Raw genomic sequence first — 23,378 nt, 5'->3', positions numbered from 1 at the left:
GAACATTGTGGGTGCCTCGGAGAGCTCAACTCTCCCTTACAGCAGGGGTATTTACACCACTTTGGCTCTGCAAGGCAGCCTTTGCTTAGACAAGATAGGACCAACTTTTCCCAGTTTTAAAAATAAGTCTCACAGCTTTACAGCCAAAAATAATATTCCATGGAATGCCATTCTCTTCCTGAGACGTTAACTTTCAAGCCTGACTTTTCTCTTCTGTTCTCACTGTAATTCTTTGGAAGCAACAAGCCAGTGTTCCTTCGACAAGGCTGGAACAATCAGTCATGGGGAGGACTGACTTCTGTCCATTGTGCCCCCTCAGCTGCAAGTGAAATCAACAGGAGAGGTGCCCTATGGCCGAGTCAGCCCCGGGCGCCCAGTCCATACATCATCCTGTCTTCCCTACCCCATGGCTTGATGAAGAAAAGTTCTGAAACCAGAGAGCTTCACGGCATTATTTGAACTATGCATCCCATGTATTAAAATAACAGGATTTCAATTTTTTCTTTCAAAACCACTTATTAAGAACTGTATTTTCAGAGATGCAAAAGCATACTAGCGCATTCAAGCTGGGTGCCCAGGGAGTGGCTCAGACACAAAGGAGAGGGGGAGGTCGGCAATCACAGTGTGCCACTGCAAGCACCACACAGTGCCATCCTTCCCATAAATAGCTCAACTTCCATTTCAAGCTAGCAAAGGTGTTTATCCCTACTTTTATTAGAAGCTTCTTTGGGAGCCTTGCTTTCAGATGGTTAGAAAGCGACCTTTAAATTGTCAAGCTAAATTTATTCATGGCCAGAGTGTAGCCTCTAGTTTCGTGCCTGGATTATCAGTTAGATTAAACTGCTTTCTTCTTTGGTTCCTACCTCTGCTCTCAACTTCTGCTTTGACAGCTAGCTATTCCAAGCTCTTTTAAAACACATTTACTTTCTGCTATGCAATAAGCTCCAGGATGTCTGACATAGTGACATGGCCACAGGTACAGCTGCTCCTGTTGCAACACTTATCTATTAAGCAGAACTGATCAGGAATTTTCCATTTTACATTTCAGACAAAAAAAAAATCCTTATTTTTATTTTTTTTTTTTGCTACATTTGTGTTAATTTCTTGTAGTGAATGTGGAAACAACAGTTTTGTAAAACTCCCACAAATTTCACTTTCTGGGCAGAAAATGAATTTTGAACAAAAACCTTCCAGGCACTCCTGGATGTGGGACTATCACAGCCTGCACCTGGCTCTCAGCGCCCTTCCCTCCCAGCTCTGACACATGCATAAGAGATTTGGGATATTTCATGCCCTTGGGACACTGCATTCCAGGCTGCTCTGGCTCCTAGGGTGACAGGGGAAGAGGTGCAGAAGAAAGGCTAGGGTCTCTGTCTCTCTAAACCTGGATCTGACAGGGAAGACAGCCCTGAGCTGTCAGGTTGAAAATCTTTTGCCAATTTAACCTTCTGCCAGCTGACAACACCTTCTAGCTGTGCAGCACACGTCAGTTAAAAAATCTATTTTTGTTTTCTTTAAATCCCTTTCTGAAAAGAAAAAAAAATCATCAACAATAAAAATCCTTCTGCTTTCCATCTCATTTCAAGGAGGAAACATTATCAGAAATGGAAGGGGAAGTTTTCAGCATATGGTCTCAGCAACACTGTAGTCATGCATTATCATAACAAGCATTTGTGCACTGTTCCACTGCTTTTAGCATTATTCATGGCAACACGACGATTCTCTCTTTCCTTTCTTATCCCACTTCCTTTGTGAGATTGTTAAAAGATAATGAAGACATAGTTTTTTATTAATTTATGGCCAGTGGTTTTCTCCACAGCTTATGTATGCAAACTCAGTTCTTGCTTTCTCTGCTTCCATGTTTATCCATACTTTTTTCCTTTGGAAATCTGATACTGCCAGTGACTATATTCTTCCTGTTTACAGATGCTGCCTTTTCCAGTAAATCACACTTTCTTCCTTGCTGTGGGTCAAAATCAAGTGCGGATTGCCACCAGATTATGACTGGAACATCAGCAACAGTAACAGGATACACCATAAAACTGAGCTGACCCCAATGGTTAGAGCATTTACAAAGGAACTACATCAGCTGCAGTATACAAGTCATCCTCAGACATAAATTTCTGGCTGCTTTCATTAGACTCTTCCCTCCTCTACCTGTACTTCTCTGCTGGGTTTCATTCAGGTTGATACATGTAGAAGAGAACTAACACACAGAAAAAAAAGAGTTTGCCAGGCTAGACCTACTTGGAGGGGCAGCGTGGGACCTATGGGGTCTGTGACCCTCTCAGTAAAGCTGCTTAACACAGCACATCTGCAACATCATTTTCATATGACAGCAGTCACGGCACTTTACATCTCTTTCACCCAAACCATGTCTGACCATGTGTATTTTCATAACTGCAGCATCCAACACATTTTGGTATCACTTTTTAAAGTTTGGATGTTTGGGTATAGCATGAAAACAGTCATTGGAAATTCCCTCTTACATAGTTGGACTTTTTGCCAGTGAAGTCTGCATGACAAACTGTCCCCAAACAAAGAAGTATTCAGGCACAGTAAGTGTGGTATGTGCCAGGCCCTGAGGTCACCCAGAGACCTTGTTGGCCCTGACCAGTCTCACCTGGAGCCTTCTCCTGCATCTCCTGCCCATCTCAGGCCCTGCCTGAGCAACAGCATTCCTGTCTCCAGCTGCATCATGGCCTGTGCCTGGCCATGCACCCTGATGAATCATGGGCTGACTCCCTGGCCTGTGCCTGGACCTACCATGCCACCAGGAATGTGCCCAGTGACTTGGGGCGAAGCCTCTCACAGGCTGTGCAGGCACAGAAATGGCAATCACATGCACAGTGGTTGGGGTGCTTTCTGCAAGGCTACATGCGGAATGAGTGCTCAGTTGCAGTTCCTGGTTCTTAAACTCATAAACATTATCATGTTATAAAGCACCGAGTATGCTAAAGGTAGGACCAAGAACTTTCCCTGGCACTATCTAGGCTCATGCTTGAACTTGGAGCCCAGGCTGTTCTGCTGGGTTGAGCAATCACCCAAACCCCTGAGCACTTAGCCTTCTGCCGGCCATTACTTATTGACTGTTCAGTTTTTCTTTCCAACCATGAAATATACTTTCTTCTTACGAAAAGTACTACAGATTAATACAAGAAATCAGAAAAGACAGGCTGCTTTTACTTCTGCTTTTATGGTAGTTTCATTATCACGATACCCATATAAGTACAAAAGAACTGAAAAGTCCTAGAGTAGAAAGTTTAGATAAAAATTGTACAAAATATTAAAATGTACCTCGATCAAAGGCCATTTTCACATCTTCAATGTGCTCAGTGAAGCCTGAGACTCTATAGAGGCCCTCAGACTTCAATCCTGAAACAAAAAGTTCTTGGTTAACTTTGCTTCAATAACTAACAGGTTAAAAAGCAACAGGCTCATAAGCAACAAAGCAAGAACAATGTTACGTTGGATAAATGCAGCAAACTATCATTATAATATGAAACTCTGGAGCATTTAAGGATGATTCAAGGTAATTTTAAATTGTTTTTACAGGATTAAAGATTTTTAGAGTTTATATTTTCTGATTTTGTTGCAATCACAAAATAACAGTAGATACACAGTAAATAATGTTGGAATATTGCAATTTGTTAATGGTGAAGTATGTGCTATTATAATGATTTACATATTTTATGTGGGAAATTTTCCTGGATTTGTCTCTAATTAATAAAGCTTTAGAGGTCATCTTTGCCATTACTGGTTGCTTAATGATAAATAACAATGTAAATAAGAGACTGCCTTTCCGTATGAGCACATTTGTTCCCAGTGCTGCCATCAGCCTCTACTTATACACAGCTAATATAGGTGATGGATGCTGTTCTCCATGTCAGTACATCCCTTCTGCAGTTCTTTCAGCACAAGAGACCTGCTTTATGCTCTCCCACCTTTGCTCTAAGCCAACATGAAACAAAGGGCAGCCCAGCAGAGCAGGCACAGCTAACCACACAGAGTTACACTGATGTTATTTATTTTAATCCCAGAGCTTCTTATTGTGACTATGCAAAGTGCTAACCTACCTACGAGACCCCCTGCACTTTGTTTTCATAAGAATAAAATCAGTGTCTCAAAAGCAAAATTAAGTTCTACAGCAATTAGAGAGAGAAATTTAAAGATGTTGAAAAAACAGAGAGTGGGCAGCAGATTTTCTCTTAATCAATAAATGTACAAGTAAATGATTATATCTCAAATGCAATGTAGCTGACTGCTGTATCATCTCAGTAAAGCTCTTCTGTCTTAGTCCAAGCTATTCTTTCTGTTTGTCCTTGCAATGATGATATAATCCTGGGAGAGCTTTACAGAGCAGTGCAGGGGATTTACTTGTAAATCTTTGATTCATTTCAGGAGATGATGCGTGGCTTTGAAATCCCTTTGGCTACTATCAGTGTGTTGCCATGCAGATTACTGTGATGCCATGAACTCAACATTATAAGATTTCTGTGCTAAAGCTATGACTAACAGGGAAATTTGGCTTATTGGGCAGCACAACACACACATTTGCCATCCAAAGCAAAAATATGTGATCATTACTGTCTGGCAGATGTGTTGGAGGAGAGGTGGTACTTCTTCAATCTGGCATACCTCTCCATGTAGCAATAGCCTGTCACAAACTAGAGTTTTGACTGTGGCAGGCTGTCTGAGCTGCGGCATCCCTCAGTTAGTAGGTGAGTGTCATGCAAACTTTCCTACCCTGGGCAGTTTGCAAAACACCACAAAACGCCACAGTCTGTGACCTCATTTGTCTGAGTCATTTCCAGCCACTTGTGTGCTCTTGCCCACAATGTCCTCAAAGGTTATTAATAATGGGCTTGATTTAAACTGATTACTCTGAAATTAGAAGTGTCTGTAGGTATGTTAAAAGAAAATAATGAAAAAAGACACTTAAACATGAACTTAAAGTTCATTTTAAAGTTCACCCCTTTCAAAAGTGTAACATAATACCTGTTTTGACATGTTTTCAGAAAGCATTTCAGTAAATTGCATTATGAAATGTCATGATTTAATTTTACTAGCTGATGCAAAGCAATGTTACCACCTATGCTAAAAAAACCCTTCTCTCATCCTGTCCTCAGTGTGCACAAACATAATATTCTGTTCTATCTCAACATGTAATTCAAGTCATCTCCATTTTATCGTGCCTGCTACATCCTGAAACATACAAACCTCTTGCTTCAATCTCTCGGATGCATGAATCCACCACCATTGGCCTCTGGGTATTATGGGCTTTCACCAGCGTGGTCAGATCACAGCAGTAGACTCGCTTTATCCTCTTGAGATCGGGCTGGCAGTCATTGGGCACGTACTTGGAGCACTGCTTATGGACGTTCAGCCCACAGTCTGTAAACAAAGTTGGCCAGGTTCATTACTTAATGATAATGCTGAGAGGTTTTGTCTATCAATTAGGTTTCTTAGCACAAGCAAGGGGCATAACTTTCCCATCAGCTGGCAACAGAAAACATCAGATATTTCCATGCCACCCTCTGCTGACTTTGCTGTCTTCTCGATGTACAACATTGACAGGACTCAGTGACAGTACACAGTGCTGCAGAATTTCCAAAGACAAGAAGGCCAAGCACAGAAATACCCTGTAAAAATCTTTTTGTGGGCAAACTGAACTCCAGCGGGGTTGCTAAAAAAAGCCATAGAAGCTCTGAGTGTTCCTCACACCCCGACCTGGTAGGGACATCCCCTTCCAAGTCTGGGTCAGGTCGCTGCCGGACACTCAGCTCTAGGTGTTGCAGTTGAAAGTGTGGGACTTAACTTCTTTGTGTTTCAGCTTTGCGTTTTATAAAATTAGCACATCAATGACAGTGTCCTGCCGGCCAGCTTGTGGCTTAGCTACAGACTTAAGGCAGAGCACTAAAACTCTGCAGCTCTGTGAGTGAGTGTGCCTCACCTCCCGTTCTGAATCCCTGCAGCTCTGCATTTTGGCTTGCTCTGCTCATCAGTTACAGCCAAACCACCGATGTCTTGTCACTTTGCTGGTGACTAAAGTGACCTCTCTGTTTAGTCTGTGCAACAGTTTGAGCATATAAAATGCTGTGAAAGGCAGGGTGTACACAAGAGTGATTCATATTGGTGTTTTATTCCAGAGTCAACAACTGGTTGCACTGGTGGGTTTCCATTAACTTAAGTATTTCTGCTTGATTTCCAGAAATTGAATTTTCCAAATAGGTACAAATGTTCAGCCAAATGAATTTATAAGCCTCAATAAAGCAAACAACACCACTGTGAGTTACAGTATCTCACAGAAATGTGGTTCCTGTTTCAATGCTTTCGCAGGCATGCCTATCACTCAGTACCTTCTGGACTAACTCAAAATGCCTAGTATCATCACTGGCAAGTTGATTACTGTTTTTTCTTGTTGATTTACTGCCCAAGCTATTCAAAATGTAAACGTGTTCCTACTACTTGCAACACATTTTAGTATTATTCTCGATAAAATATTAATCAATCAAAATCAGGTCATCACTGCAAACACACCTACACATTTAATGTAACTGATTTTTTTATGTGTCTTTCTTCATACAGTTGTTACTGCATATAATACATTATTGTGCAAAATCCAAACAAATGTGAGCAGCTGCAGTCAGGACCCTCCTTGTACTGTTTTCAGTGCTGTTCTCCAGGCATGTCAAGTTAAGTCCAAATGCATCTGTCTACTTGGAGTTAAATGTTGATAATTTAATGAGGGAGAGTATTATGTTTCATACTAGATAAATAACCCTTTTCATAAGTTTAATATTTTATGCATGTGAACAAACAGCTCTATGTGTTAGTGATGGTCAGTTTTTGGACACTTGTGTTTATGATCAAACAGCATGAAAAGCAAACTGCTATTCATTTTCCTTCCTTTTTTAATGCCCTTTTATATTCTTTCTGTTACCACTATTCATTTACAGGCAGAAAAGATACAGCAGGCACTGAAGATGCACTTATTAAAACTTAGCATTTCTGAAAGGTATTCTGATCCTTCGAGCCACTGTGTAAATTTTGTGTAACAATCACTTCCTCCAGCCTTGAAAGGCAAAGGTCAAGGCAAGTGTGTTTGGTGCCAGTCTGAGTTCAGGAACACCCAGGGGTCAGGGCAGGGAGAGGTATGGCAGAAGCATATTATAGAATTGTTTGGGTTGGAAGGGACCTTAAAGATCACATTCACTTGAGATGTGGGAGGAACTGAAGGTCTGTAGAAAGGAACCCCATTTGCTATACACCAAATATAATTTAACTTGCTGAATCCAAAAGATCACGATGTAATGATTATTTCATTTTTTCAATATGATTATTTTTCACAAGAGAAAAAATTTAAAATAATTAAAATGTTATTAAAATGCTAATGCAGTTATAGAGGCATCAAAAAATGAATCCTTCTGGGAAAATGAAGGTCATATTTTTTGCTTTCCCTTGAGGTGGGCTTTTTAAAGCTTGCAGCAACACATGGTATTTTTATAGGAAACAGGTGATAGTCTTTTTGCAGACAAGGGCACTTTTCAACAATTGGTGGCAAAAAAGATAAGCTACGAAGTCTAGTTCCTGGCTGGCTCTGCCATTTCCAGTGCTTGTTTCTTAAGACATAAAAACATTCAGGTGAAAACTTAATGACACCATAAAGAACAATTTTTAATGTATACACCAATACACATGAATTACCAAGACACTACCGAATGGATGTCACCTTCAGCACAGAAGGGCTGATGGATTCATTTCCAAACCAGCCAATGTGGTAAAACACAAGGGACAAAATTTCTAAATGTGGCGTTTCAAAAGCTGGAGTTAATTTTCCAAAGCACTTTTAGGCTTTCTTCCAAGTACATTTCATGTATTTGTGTAAACTCAGGCTGTCCGGTATAGTAAGTGGGAGAGCTGTTGTCCCATTTCTACTAGTTCTTCACATGTGAAAGGTGAGATGCTCTTTACCCACCCTATCAAAGACATGCCTTTTCTAACAAAAGAGCCGGACTGTGGATGCTGCATATATATGATTTCTGTTTAAAACCTAGTGCCTGTACCAGTCTATGTTTTGTGGGACAAGGAATATGACAGGCAATGACACTACTGTAACTGGCAACACAGGCCTTCTTGCCACGTTTTGCGAAGTGACCCCTACTCCTCCCTCTTGCAGGGCATGCAGTCTGGGGTGAGGTGGGATGAATGCCTGAGCGCTTCATGAAAAAGACCGAAATGTTTGCGGGCTACCTGAACACCTCACTCCCTGAGCGATGAGACCCCACATGAAGTTGGCACAGTATTCACACCAGTGCGGACCTCGAAACGTGTGGACCTGCAATACAAACGGAGGGGGGAAAAAAGAAATGGGGTCATTGGGAGGCAGATGGTCTGACAGATGGAACAACTAAACTGGATAAACAACAGAAGACTCAGTAGGAGTAGATCGTTAGCACACAGTGCCCACATCTTTCCAAAGTCTAGATGAAATAAACCATGGGAACAGAAATTTGCTTTGATCTCAAAGTTTATCTTTCAATAGGCTTAACATAACAGAGAACTGGGCTGCGTACGACATTAAAAACAAATAATTTTTGCTAGCTGACATTTTAGCTCTAGTAGAGGGGAAGAAACCAGGTTCACTAGTCAGAGGAGAAAAAAAGTAAAACTAATAATCCAATGGACTGCAGTCAGTGCTTTTATTTGACTAGGTCAAACCAAATGGGCACTTTTCTGAGATTCAAACATTCTTCAAGAGATTATTTGAAAGAAAGGGAAATGAAGTGACAGAAAATTCCTATAAATGTGCCCAATTCTGATTTCCCACAAAGCTGTGTACCCACAGATTTAGTGCAAAACCGATGCACTCAATTATTAAGCACACTCTGATGATGCTGTTACCTGTGCATCTATGTTCAACAACACTGACCACAACTCAAGGTGACTGTTACAAACTTGCACTGGAGATGATAAGGAATGATTTGTTTACTCATTCCAGGCAGTAGTTGGGTAAAGATCTGATTTTGCACATCTGAGTCCATTGGTAATATAAGCAAACTATACCCTTCCTTACTGCAGTACATAAATTGGACTCACATAGGTAAAAGATGTCACAGAGCCCTTTCTTGGTACAGCAAATGTCATTTTCCTGCACTCCTCACATCAGTAAATAAGGAGAAATAAAGTGACCTGGGTGCTGAAAGAACAGACTGGCTCCTAAGCCATGTTTTGCACACAACTGCTGCTTCCTCAACTGCATTTACAAAGGCTACAATGGAAAAGCTTTTTGTTTAAGACGTGTGCTCTGGTAAAGTAAGCATTTCACTTTCATTGAAAAGAAGAATAAATAGTGAGGCCTACGCCTGTGTGAATGGACATGGTACGAGCCAGTTCTGGCCAGAGACTTAACTGAGGTTAGCAAAGCATAAATCATGCACGCTCAGGCTGCTGATGCTTCCTTTTCCTTCTGACGTGTTGGTGTTTACCGATGGAGCAGATTGCTGACAGGCCGCTTCCGCCCTGTGGGATGGGGAAAGTTGCTCCTGACTTTACTTTGTAGACTAAGAAATGGCTGTTGTCCTTTTCAAATAAACTCTGTAAAGTTTTAAGGCAAGCATTTAGCTCACTAATGTTTTAGCCCCATTTGCCTGCAGGATCACATGTAAACAAGTCTGTACTCTCGAGAGGGAAGATAAAGTACTGTGATTTTAGCATGGACACCTCTTTCTCATTTAGTGATTAAAAATGTGTCATTTTTACTTTAAAGAGCCTGACCACAAATTACTCCTGACCAATTACCCACAGTCAATTCTTCCTCCCTTTTGATATGTTCAAAGGGTCTTGGCTGGAAAATCTGACTGGGTCAAATTTTCTAAAACATTGTTTCACCTCTCAGTAAAATGTATATCTCTGGGAAACAACACCTTGCAATAGAGTTTAAGATTTATCATATATACACACACGCTTCTTGCTCGTTTAATATTTTACTTTATTTTAAATGAGGAGTAGCATAAAATTTCAGGCAAGGCTCTTAGTGGCAGCACTTAACACCAGCTGATGACCTGAGTTTCAGGCATATGTTCTGTGTGACCTTCAGTGGATGCAAAACTACAGACGAAATGAATTATGCCTCCATCTTTACCATTTTTAGACTGATAACCACATAATTAGTAGGTCTGCACCTGCATTTAATTGTGGGTGAGAATCGTCTGCTACGGGAAGACAGCTTCTGCCTCTTCTGCTTTATGGTGGTTTACAAAGGCTAACCTTGCAAGAAGTGGCTGTAAAAGCTCACTCGGTATTTTAAAAACTGCACCATTTCCATTCTGCATGAAGGACGTCTCAGTTGCTAGGATATTTGGGGCCTACTTGCTCACTTTACATAAAGCTTATTTCAGCTGATCTCGCTCTAGCGTATTTAGAAAAATGGTAGCTGATTATTCCTTGATCTCTCCTATTATTAATGGGAAATAGTCCTCAGTGCTCACTCAGAAGCACCTCTCACTCCATCTGAGAAGTGCTGACCGCGCACCCGGCCCTTGTTTTCTTCAGCTTGGTGGCCCTCAAAGGGCTAGCTCTAATTTATGCATTCACTTTAATTTTTCACGGCTCTGCATTTTAGCTCAAATGGCAAGTTCCCAATTGAAATACCCTGAGACAAAACTAGTCTTGCTGATTTCTGGTCGGGCTGAAACAGGGAAATACTGGGAAAATACAGGGAAAAAAAGGAGACCTTGAGAAGTTTCTAGATGAAGGTGCAAAATCTCCTAAGATACAGTTTTGAACTAAGTCTTTTATTCTTGTCTTGCCATTAGTTTTTACAAAAATAGTGAAGGAAGCCTGCCCTTCTGAACACAACATGTGAACTCAGCTCAAAGCTTCCATACACCCCTTTCAAGTGGTAAATGGGAATTTTGCCTGCAAGATTGATCTCATCTCTGTTTTAAACAAGCAGAGGTAACAGCAGGTCTGACAGTTTTAAGAGAGGTTTTTAGTTTTTGCCTCATCCTTTGTAATTGCATCTTTACAAACTGACTGAGCTTAGATTTTGGGAAAAATGATCAAGATCTATTAATTGTTCCCATCCCATTCTGCAGTCTCTGTGTATATAAAACAGCCTTGGGTTCATTTTAGTACAGTCTACAAAAAATTGCAACTGACAACAATTATTTACAGGGAAGTATTTCTTCATATAAGCCAAAAGTGGGACCTTTCAGACTATGCACTGTACTTATATTGTTCAATCCTTTATTTATTTTCTTTCCATATCGCCTAACTCCTTCTAATTAGCTTCTTTGTTCTGTTTCATTTCCACCTCTACGCCATTCAACAAAAAGTTGTTCCTTACATTCACCGTCTTTTCTCTGCTGGCCACCCTTGGGTTGTCACCCAATATTCCCCTGCGTGTCGGTTCCTATTGCCTTCCTCTGCTCCTGCCTTCGCCCTTCAGTCCTCTGGTGTCCCTGTTTCCAAATGGAAGAGCTCCCCCCATGGGCACAATCTATGTCAGTAAGTTTGAGTCTGTGCCCGGAGTTTTGCGTGAGCTGTCTTCACAGAGGGAGAAACTAAGACCAAAGTGAAGGAGTTCCAGTGCAGTGACAAGACAAAACGATCTCTTTAAACAAACTAAAAATTGCCTTGGATTGAAATGTATGTTTTAATAGGAGTTATATGGTGCTACTTCAGAGATGATTTTGTTGTTCGTTTGACTGTGCTTGATGACTTTTCTATTTGCGGCCAAAGAAAATGAGAGATTTCCTCAGACTTTCACCTGAGTACATGTGGATTTGTATTCTCCTGCGGACTCCTGCTGATCCAGGGCTGCTTGCAGGGCAGACAAGCTGTCTCCACTGTTATTTTTGTTCAAACACACACACACAATCTTCATGATGCCTGTAAAAAATGCCTCCCACAAACGCTTTTGTGTCCCAGAAGCAGTGTTTGTCTGCAGTGATTAATGCAAGGGGAAATTTATCCCAGAGCCTCCTCTCTCCCAGCAGAGCTTCTGACTTGCAAGTAATCAGCTGCCTTTACTCTCCAGTAGGCAAATCCTGTTGCGGGGTTTGCCCAAGCTATTGTGGCAAACAGGAGCAATACCGGGGTAACAGCATATTATTCAGTTATATTTGCTCACTTTAAGCACACGAAGGCCCTGTCACGAACTCCTAACCCAGAACAAAACAGGTCGAGCATCTCCATACTCCATGCTGCTGCCCTTGGGCACGAGCCTGACCCTGTCACGAGCTGGTGGGTAAAGCACAAGCCAAAGTCTGCTGGATCCAAACCGTGCTGAAATGCAAGATGACTTTGCAATTCAGTTAGGCTGAAACCCACATAGTTACAGAAATACCTCTGTGTTTTTCGGAACAGGGCTTCAGAGATTTATTCTCCTTCCTGAATTACGGTATGTCTACACTGGCTTATGCAAAGTTGTCCCGCCAGACAGACGCCAGCTCCAAATCTAAACCCGTGTGACTGTGTTGTGTGCTCAGGATGAACCTAGGTTAACAAATCAGACTCAATCTTAAATCTTTTTTTTTTTTTTTTTTTCTGTGTGTTTGTTTGCCCTGAATGCCTTGAAATTTGAAAGAGAGTCCGAATGAGAAAGCAGGGATGCTTTGGCATAACGTGGTGCCCTCACCCTCCAAACTCCAGTGGTCCTTTTTAATTTCTATATTGATTTGGAAAGGCTGGAGGGAGATCCTAGTTGATCTTTTAAGAACTTTGGTGTCAGATCAACAAAAGTCTCATCAGTTTCACTACAATTGTGCCCATCTTTAAGATTTTTCAGGAAAGTAACTAAAAAGCTTCTGTTTATTCATGAAGAACAGCCTATGACAAGATTCTGATGAATACTGTGACATGTAACCTTTGTCCCTATGAACTGAATGATACAATGCATGTCAGTATTCACCTAAAAACCCAGAAGACAACTCTTTGAATGTCTGAAAAATAGCATTTTCCTACAGAAAAATCTCAGACTGTCATAGCTTGAATGCTGTCAAAAGCCATTAAGAATTTTGCTCCAAAACCCATAAAGCCATTCTTTCTCATTTAAATAATTTCTTAACATGTTTCATAATTAATATCAGACTTTACTACAGATAGACTTGAATTTAGCTCTTGTTTAAATCCAAATATTCCACTGTAAGCATTCTGTCCACATTTTTTGTTCAGCAGCTAGACATGTTTTAATATATTCCTTTAGAAAACTAACTACATTTTCATAGTGAAGATGTTTGTTCATTAAGTAAATGTTACACTTTTGACTAACCTTTCCCTATGGACAACATAGTTTTTTTATGTTTCTTTCTTAAGTTTTTTATTTCCTTTACTAGAATAAAACGATTTTCTGCTGTCAAGCTTTTAAATACATACATACTTTAATCATGTGATTTTCCAGTTAAAACTATGACTCTTTTGAAACAGAAAGGAACAGAGGCTGTACAACAGCTAGATTGTGCAAACGCAAAGTTAACTGGGCACATTTCCAAATATAAATCAAAGCCAAAACAAGGGGAATTTTGAAGAGGAAAGAATGCATGGGTCAAAATGGAAAAAAGTCTCAGTCATGAGAAAATATTTTCTTGTTAAACTAAAATAGTTTTGATATTAAAATGATAATGAGGGCAAAACCCAGAAAGAATGAAAGATGTTTTAATCAAGCAAGAAAACACAGCATATTTCCCCTATATCCTTCAGTGCTGATCAGTGAGATAAATATTGATTGTTCTGTACACAGGGTCAAGGAGGAGGAACGAGAAGAGGGATGCTATTATTTGCTTTGCTCACTAATATTAAATTATCGATCTACCAGCTGCAGAAGAAGCATTGTAGAGGAGAGCAATGTCTTCATGGAAGAATATATAGAAAAAACAGAAGTAGAGTTTTTTTCTACTAAACCACAAAATCAGTGAAATCATTTTCATCAGTGCTTCTCCTTTTTTTCACACGCCAGAGATGAATATCAGAAAATTCTCTGCTAATGAGTTGAAATATTCTGACAGTGACCCAGATCAGCATCTTCAAGGAGTATTAAGCAAACTGAGTTTTCAAAGCTGAGATGCTTTCCTTTCTTGTCATGTTACCGCCTCTTATTCCCTCTGTATCCACCCTGATAACCATCAAATCACAAATTGACAAGATTAGATACGGTAACTGGCTGGCAAACCCGGGAACGAGCACTGTCCTTTTGGCAACACATTTCAGCCCAAGGTGCCTGAAAGGTCCATTTCCAAAGCTGAGTCACTTCCCTTATCCAGCATGCCAGACACAGCACTTGGAAAAAAAAACTAAAAATCTGATTTTGCATGCATAAGACAGCAATAAAATGATCCATTTAAACATCCCTGGGCTTGTCCAGCTATTTGCTTTAGTTTGACAAGCAAGTGTAAGCTTAGGTCCTATGGCTGGGGGGGATTCTTAAGAGCATTTCCATAGCATATGGTGCTGGAACAAAAGCTAGGAGACAAAACTACCGCTGTACTCTGCTGCAGAGCACCGGAGCGCTCTCAACTTCTTGAAAGCAGAAAGGGTACAAAATGTTTGCTGTGGCTATGCTGGTGCTAGTGGCTTCTGATAATAGTTGGATTTTGGAAAGCGGTCTTTTTGTCATTTAAAAATGGATACACTTTAAGGTGAAGACAATTAATATGGAGTACCTTTTTTTTTTTCTGAACAACAACAAAAAAGAACTGAATCTGGGCAAAAAGAACTAAAATACCAATTAAGTAGTCTAGCAAGTAGCAAAAACATTATTTGGATTAAGTATTTATGTAGAGACATATTAGGAATGCAGTCAGTGGAACTTAAAGTAGAAACAATTTTTTTTTCCAAGTTATTCTCAGAGCTAGTACAAATGGGTGCCTGCAAATCCACAGTCGCAGCAAAAAATAAAACACAAGGCATTGAAACAGAACTTTTCAGCCGAAAATAATAGGAAGTCATGCTTACCTTAAAATTGTGTGCTTTTTCATAGTTGAAATGGTTGTCATTTTGAGTTAAGGCTGCTCGCCTGACCAAGGAGGTGATCTGCGAATAGGCAAAGAGTTTCAGAGGTTGCCACAGAAGTGCCCCCTTGACTCCCACCTTCACCCCCAGGGCCACAGCCAGGAGCTCTTGGCGTTTCCTTCCTCGCTTCGACTTGTGAACAACAGCGCAGCTTTTCTCATTTTCCAGCCACAGATCCTCCGAGAACATCGTGCTCGGGTCCCAGATCTTTTCCCTGTCTTCCCTGGTGCCTGGCAGGCTCGCTGCCGTCAGTACAGCACAGTTTGTCCAACTGCTTCTGATGTTAGACAGCAGATTTGAAGCAGCTGCAGCCCATTCTGCTGAGACCTCTGGCATGTGACTCGAATGGGCCGGCTTGTGGGACGGAAGGAGCTTCTGCATCTGAATAAGTAACGGCCTGTGCCGTGCTATTTCTGAAGGCAGATGTGCGCCTGAAACAATAGCTTGAATTCATGCACCGAGCCCCCCCTTCCCTCCCTCCCCAGGCAGTGGGATCCAGAGAGGTGCTGCTGAAATACCGGCTGGGGGCACGGCTTTATGGCTTCACGCCCAAACGCCTTCCAAGGGGAAAATAGCTGCTGCTCCGCAGCCTGTTGGAAATGAACAAACAAACAAAAAAGCCCCGGAGAAGCCCACACAACTGAATCCGATGCTGCATCCAATTACACTCTGAGATTTATAAACCAGCAGCCTGCATGCCAGCAGATTAAGCCCTTAAAACCATGATGATTGTTTAATCTTACAGGGCTAAAAATCTCTCCTTTCTTTCATATTCTCTACATAGGGGGAAATCCAGCAGCACTCCAAGCACTTTGATGTCATGTTTTAAATCAGAATATTTTGTGAGAGTGTGCTTAGTAGCATGGAGCGATCTCACTGTCAGAGAAAGTTGGAAATTCAGCTGGGGGGGATGCAGGCTAGGAAGCCCTGAAACCCCATTCGGTGTTTAAGTGTGGACAGGCGAATTCAGGCAGCTGTAGAAAGCCCATGGACACAACCCTGTTTGCAGAACAGTACCTGCAAGGTAGAAAGAGCTGTTGTCCTTTACTCTGCTTGCATACATATATAGAATGGGGAGGGGAAGGGACTTTACAGCCCTGCAACAGTAGAGATCTGAAGACTAACCAGCCTGCACTAGAGTTTGCAGTGCTACTTTAGGCACCTGCATTATTTCTTTACGGGCAGGTATGTCCCCTCCCCAGGACACAGAAGACGTGTGATATCAAGCATCCCCTGGGCAGCAATTTCAGCCCTCCCTTTCCCTCTCTCCATCTCCTCTCTTCTGCTCCTTTAGTGAACATGCCCACCCTCCAACCATGAGAGAAGGACAGCATTTAAGGGGAGATGTAATTCTCTGAGGTGTGTCTAATGTTTATTATGGTGAGGCAGAGCAAACCAGGGTTTGCCAGTGCTCCTGGGAAAACTGCCTCCCTGAGCTAGAGACACCAAAGACCACATCAGCCTTTCACAGTCTGCCTCACTTCAACCTACCCAAAAACCACGTGAAAATAAAGTATTTAATTTACTCATGTTAACTTGTGAAGTTGAACTTGCCTCTTTTTTTTTTTTTTTTTTTTTTACAGTCTGCTCTTACCTCAGGCTGAAAAGTCAGAAGGTTCATCTAATTCACTAAAACGTCCACACTATAGATTGCCTACTCTTAGTAGAAAGGATGCTTTCTTGATTTGAAAGTCCGTAGGGACAGATGGTCGGCTGTCGGTAACATCAGGCTGTGCAACTTCATATAGTGCCCTACTTAGGGTTTTCAAGAAGTTCTGCAACCAGCAAAATCAGGTTTTCAGCTACAAAATGATGCACCTATTTCTACGTACAACATAATTCCTTTCTTTGCTGGGTAACTTATAGCACTCCTTTTTATGAGCTATCATATTGCAAAGCTTCTGCTGCCCCATAGGTGGGATTTCCAGACAGCCTTGCTACTCCTGGAGCAGTTGCTGCTTGCCCAGCCTTTCCCCAGCACATGGCACTGTTATCTGACCACCAGCGACAAGCGGCAGTGATGTATGTATTAATATTGCTCTGCCTGGAGGAAATCCCTGCTGCTCTTCCATATGTCCTCCCGCTAGTAAGTCCTGATTTCTGCCAGCTCAGGACCTTTATCTGCTTTCTAGCAGATGAAGACAGACTATTCTCCCCCAGATTCCTTTCAATGTGCTTCAAGACATGAAGAGCTCTGGTTTGAGGGACATCCCTGACAACCCCCCATCCCCAGAGGTAATGGCTTCAATATGGGTTATCAGGAAAGAAACTTCAGAGCAGCTTGAAGTTCTCATCACACCACTGTTTTTGTTCTCAGTACCATTTTAAATGCATTTATGTTCATCTGTAACAAAGAAAAGCCAACTAGCTCTGAGTTTCCAGACACCTCTGGAGGTACAGCACCTAAATCCCCAAAAATATGACTTTTGCTCTGACTTCCAGAATAACAGATCCAAAGTCACAGAGAGGTCGGTTGCCTAATAATGCTCTAATATTTGTATTTATGTCACTGGACTGATAAAAATCCCATTATATAACCAATATTTTTTACATAACATTGCAGATTGGATACTCAAGCATCAGGCTTATGATGATACGTCTTAGAATTACACTATTTTTGGAATATCAGAGTGTCATCTTGGGATCAAACACGCAGTACTGTATTTAATGGAAACTCTGACTGTTTGCATAGAAGCATTAAACTTAATTGACTTGGAGGCGGAAAACAGCCAAACTAGTTCATATGACTAAGGCAGATGAGTATTTACTGTTTATCATATATGATTTATTTTTATTTTTTTTTTATCCACTAGGTTACTTAATCTGCCCTGCTTGGGCCCTGTTTTGATGGTTTAATGGGATCCCTTGCAAACATGGGATGTGTACAGAAGGCCAGCCATGAGTGCATCCTCTTAAGAAGCTTAGTCATACAAAGCCCGACCAGGTTGGGTGTCTAAAATGATGCTGTGAAACTGAGATGAGCTGGACTGCAATACAACCCCTTCCTCTCTAAATCAAAATCAAACTGCAGCAACACCAAATTCTCACCAGCAACCAGTTCTAAGGCACCGATACCCTAGGCCAGCCCCAGTAGCTGAAGTGTTTTCTTTTATCTATTTTCTTTCTCTTAATGCAAATTTACTGCACAGAACATGGTGTCAGCTCATTTAAAGAGTATCTCTTGATCAAGTTAACAAGTCAGCCAGCAGCTAAGGAAGAGAGTGCCAGTGGCTAAAAATATTATTGCTGGTTGTGACCAAATGTCTGAACTAGTAAAGACTGAAAGGCAAATACAGTCTGTCTGCATTTTCAGACCAAAGGATTTCTGCGTAACATATGATTTCAGTTTGTCAGTCTCTCTGTAAAACACAAGTACTGTATAGCAAATTGAGCATTTACAGCAAAATAAATGTCACTGAACTAGAATAATAAAATTAAAAGTGGGGGGAGAGTGCAACTCAGCTGCTGTGACATTTCCAGCACGCCTCTGTAGAACGAGCTGAACTGCACAATTGTCTCTTCCCTAAAACACTGCCATCTTGTTTGCTAACAAAGGCCTCGGGGGCAAGAACGAATAAATTTTAGCATGAAAAGCTTTCATTTTTGTACATGTTGCATGATTTCAGTTTTAATCCTGTGGGCAGCACTGAGGACTGGCTGAAAGAAAGATGCGTCTCGTCCTGCATGTGCGTGCGGGGGAGCAAATGGCGGCCTACTCCTCAGCAGGCCTTCCAACGCACATGGGAAAGGTGTGGTGGAGAGCCATGGCTTGCCTCCTCCAGCTGCTGCCACCCACACGCGTGTGTCTGGTGGGGATGAGGCAATGACACAACTACAACGAGCAGAGGAGCCGCTTAGCACATTTTCCTGGACAAGACCACCATCGAAAGGAAGCCTGCTGCGTGATGAGGAATTGTGACGAACCAGTGGCTGATCCCTAACTAAATACATCTAACGCCACACATAAATACAGTTATAGGTCAAAGGGAGGCCTGTTTCCTCACAGGCACGGCACACTGAGTAATCTGCCAGACAGACTGCGCTTGCTCAACTGCAAGCACAACATGGAGATGACACACGGTGCAGGAATCTTGCAGCTATTGACTTTTTCCTGGTTTTCTCCCACCAAGCTCTTCTCACGGTGCACGCAGGAGGCAACTCCAAAGAAGCCAGTGAGTAATGCTGCAGTCTAAGTGCACCCTTAGCAAAACACATGGCATGGGAGGATTACGGGCACAGAGGTCGATCAGTGAAAGGCCTTTGTGTGACAGCACTGTGTCCAGCCTGTGCCTTGCCTCCCTTTGCCACAGCAGCAGGAGCTGACACCAAAAGGCTTCTCTACTGTTGAAACAGTGGGAGGAAATAAGATCCCTGCAGAAGATGTATTAAACAAAAAGCAGAGCACAACGATTGCAGAGTGGCACTTGCAAACCTGCTCTTGCAAAAAACACTTTCCTAAGAAATTAACCCTGCTCATGGCAAGTTTCTTGATGTGTATCAGGTGAACACAGATGACAAAGGTGTGCAGGACCATGAAGTTCTGCAGCACACACCTCACCATCAAGGAAGGAACCAGACCACACAGAAATGGGTCTGATGCTGCTCTCAGTTTTGCTTTTGAGGGGAACACAGTCCACACGCTCTCAGGAAATGAACACACACAAAACAATTGACATTAGATGTCTGCTACTTTCTGTTCCACACAGCTGCAGCTACAAGAGCGACAGCTTTCCCTGAACACAGGTCCATCGAGGAAGTAGTTTTACCAATAAAAACCCAAGTCTCTTGTCTCCACCACCGACTTCCTTTCAGGTGAGCCACAGCTCAGTAAAGTGAACATTGTCAAGGTCTGGCCCCATTAAAAAATACAATACAAAACAAAACAAAACAAAACAACAAACACAATAGTATTTGTTTTGTTTTGTTTTGTTTTAAAGGATCAAGATATATCTATCATTTTGCTTTTTATTCCTCAGTTGCACTTTTTTTTTTTTTTTAATGACAACCAGTCCCTCTGTACATCCTAAGTCTGAAGAACTGTCAACAGTGTTCTGTAGATGTTTATAGCAGCAGATGTTTGACATTGGGCTACTATTCTGGAGAGCCTGGATGCACTTCCATCACCACTAAATCCCACCATGTAGCATTGTACTAACTAGGTTTATATGTGCTCCTCACCACTGAAGTGAGAAGAGAGGTATGTTGTTGACTCATGGATAGATATCTGGAAGGTCTCTTGAGGATCTGCAAGTCAAAGCAGCCCCAAGAATCCTCAACATGAACTAAGGACAAGGTAAGAGCAATTCCCTGCTGGTGCCATTTGCTTTGGTGAACCTAAAGTCACCGTACTGGAGAGAGTGCCCCCACTGATAGCCTTTTCTTTTGAAGACAACACAGTTCAGAGAAAAGAGAAGTTCTCATTTACAAGGACTGCTGCAGTAAATGCTCTGAAGTTCTGAACTGAAATCTTTACACCTCTCCTAAAATAATGTGATTGTTTATTAGCATCACAGTGACCAATTGTCATTTATATCCACCTTTTTCTGACCGGGTACTCAGTCCCTTCCCCTGCAGATAAAGGAGATTAAAGACATAATTTACCTACAGCAAATGGAAATATAATCTCTTTGAAACTTCAGATCCCCCTTTTAAATCCTTCTCAAGCAGATTTTTCTGTACACATCATGATTATTTTTCTCAAAACAATGTAGCAAACCAGAGGTGAAATGCTGTAGATTCAGCAAGGCAACAGAGACTGTTGCTAAAAATAATAGTTGATGAAAGCCTCTTATGGAGTATTAATATACTAAACTATTGTCTGTTTTGGAACAACAACTGGAGGTTACATTAAGTGGCATGCAATTACATATTCATCTCCAATTAAAAATAATGGGTGGGCTAAAACCTTTTATTGTATACAGGCCACTGGATCACAACGTGCTAAGTTGTGCATTCCATGCCCACCATTACACCTAATATGTCTAAAATAGTTCTTATGTTTCTCATTTTTGTAAACTATTATAAATATGTACTGTATTTTAAGTCGATAGGTATCAAGGAAGAAATAAGTCCAGAAATAAAGCAAGGCTCTAGGTATAGGATGAGCTAATTCAGTTGTTCCCCCAAATAACCCTGTAGAGATTATCATGGTAACAGCAGGTCTGGCCTATTTATTGCCTCGACTTCCTTTCCTCCCACTCTCTCCTTTATCCTTTCCAATCCATCTCCATACTTGTCAAGGTTATTAATGACGTCTTCCTGGCCAAGTTCATGAGCCTCTCCTCTGTGCTTAGTATTCATGACCCAAATGGAAGTAAAGGGATGAAAGGGCAGGGGGTGAAGGCTAAGTGAGGCAAATGAGAATTTGCCAGACACCAATGCCACTGCTGTCACCATGGAGGAAGAGGAGCACCAAGGCCCCCACAGTGGGGCTGGCAGGAACCACTTCATTTGCAAAGATGGCTTTCTAAGGGAAACTGCGCTGAATTTATTTTTGAATTACTTCTTGTTCTCTTTGTGAACGCAACGCATATGATTGACTGCAATGTATGTGAATAAGTACTGTTATCACACCTATAAATCATAAAGAGTATCTATGATAAGATCCAGTCTGTAGTCAGATCAAAATTAAACAGAATATTTATCCCAATCTTTGTCAAAAATCTGCAGTGATCTTGTTATTCTATCAATAATGTTCTTCAGATAACAAAACTAACACAGTATTTTTCTAAAGAACAGACATTTAAGGATGGACTGGAGGGATGGATGGCAGGTATCTAATCTAAAACAGTTATCTGGGCTCTCTCCATAATCAAAGGAGAAAAACAGAAACCTCCAGACAATGATTCATCCTCTTCTAAGACACACCAAGTTTCAAATGGTTGTGCTTGCAGCTCTTTTATGGATGATATAAGGAAATTAGATGACTGAGATAGAAAGACAGCTTACTTTAAGCTACCTAAAATTACATAAGATTAATCTCTCTTTTAGCTCTTTTCTATTTCTATTTTTTCTACTATCTATTCAATTTTAGAATAAATTGAATAAGGTACCCTTTGTTTTATCGGCCTGAATCTATGAGTAATTATAGAATAATAACTGAACTTTGTTTTGGATATTAATACTTCCCATACTTTAGCGATGGCTAAGATGCTCTGAATCCAGGGGCTACACAGTTTACTGTATCATTTGTTACTCAGCTACATGTATAAGTTTATCTGGACTCATTGGATGAAGTTTTTTTCAGAAAGTATAACTATGGAGGAGTCAGTATGCAATTAATACAAATTTCTAATGCTGACTATACAGGTAGCCAGCATTTTGACATTTCACCCACAGAGGAAATAGCCTAGCAACATAATGAACTTAATATGATATAAAATGGCCTCTCTGAATTGCGAGGGAAGTGACTCATGCTGTCTGCAAGATATGGGGCTATTAGTCAAGAGACAGAGATTTAAAAAAATATCATAAACATCATAGTTTTTATCCAGACCTTCAGTGGATACTGGCTTCAGAGCATATAAGTTATACACGTACTTGACCTGTCCATATTTTTATGTTTTCGCTATGAAGCTCTTCCTTTCTGAAGAAATAGCACTTTGTTTAGGAAAGCCAGCTTGCCATCGATTAAAACAGTCATTTCCCTGCAAGGAGACTGCAGAGCTTGAAAGAAAGCCAAGCCTGCTGAGCTACCATAATGAAGTGGAGAAGTTAACACGTCTACTTCCCAGTCTGGACGGAAAAGAAGGCAAGAATTTCCCCTCCTGAGTAAGGCAATGTATGTGAGTGTGCCACAGTGCCTGTGGAGGGACAGGAACAAGGATGGAGGTGCCATGAGCACAGATATCCTCTCCTTGGGGCCCTGGTCTTGCTCTAGTGCAGCTGTTGAGCGTAGCTGCTGCTGCACTGCAGGAGCTGCTTGGGTGCCGTTCTAAATCACAGGGTTAAACCGAGAACGATGTTTTGTGAGATGTTGTTAAGTCTGTTTAATGTCAGGATATTAAATGAGTCAACTTGATAGAAAATCCCAGTGCGGTATAGCTACTGTCTTTAATAGCCAGTGGGCACAAGGCCTGTATGTTTGATCATATGCCCCACCATACACCCAAACATGTAGATAGCACGATAAAAACATGCCTACCTACTCACTTTTAGGTTAATTCTCATTTCTGTGTCTCAAACAGTACTATGCCCTATAAGCAGGTGCTATCTCAAAGCAATACAGTAACAAGCTATCTGCTCCAAATACAGTGAAACCAAATGTACAAAAATAAATAAAATTCAAAAAATAAAATACAGAAATTGCTTCTGTTTCTCACTTGGAGTTTGGATACTGTATGATGTTGGAAGTAAACTTCTTTCAG

General features: G+C 41.2%; 1 protein-coding gene across 2 annotated transcripts in view; it reads right to left on the bottom strand.

Moving 5' to 3' along the window:
* CHN2 (chimerin 2) overlaps positions 1–23,378 on the bottom strand; it is a 165,644-nt gene that overhangs the window by 10,392 nt on the left and 131,874 nt on the right. For both annotated transcript variants that reach the window (XM_048070207.2, XM_048070206.2), the window contains 4 exons: positions 14,956–15,033; positions 8,254–8,338; positions 5,221–5,394; positions 3,298–3,375 (listed from right to left, as the gene is read on the bottom strand). In XM_048070207.2, the coding sequence (XP_047926164.1) occupies positions 3,298–3,375; positions 5,221–5,394; positions 8,254–8,338; positions 14,956–15,033 (415 nt within the window). The remainder of the gene's footprint in view (positions 1–3,297; positions 3,376–5,220; positions 5,395–8,253; positions 8,339–14,955; positions 15,034–23,378) is intronic.

The sequence above is a fragment of the Anser cygnoides genome, chromosome 2 (genome assembly GCF_040182565.1).
Source record: "Anser cygnoides isolate HZ-2024a breed goose chromosome 2, Taihu_goose_T2T_genome, whole genome shotgun sequence".
Taxonomy (NCBI): Eukaryota; Metazoa; Chordata; class Aves; order Anseriformes; family Anatidae; genus Anser; species Anser cygnoides.
Note: the sequence above shows the minus strand (reverse complement) of the source record. Positions and strands in the feature narration are given on the sequence as shown.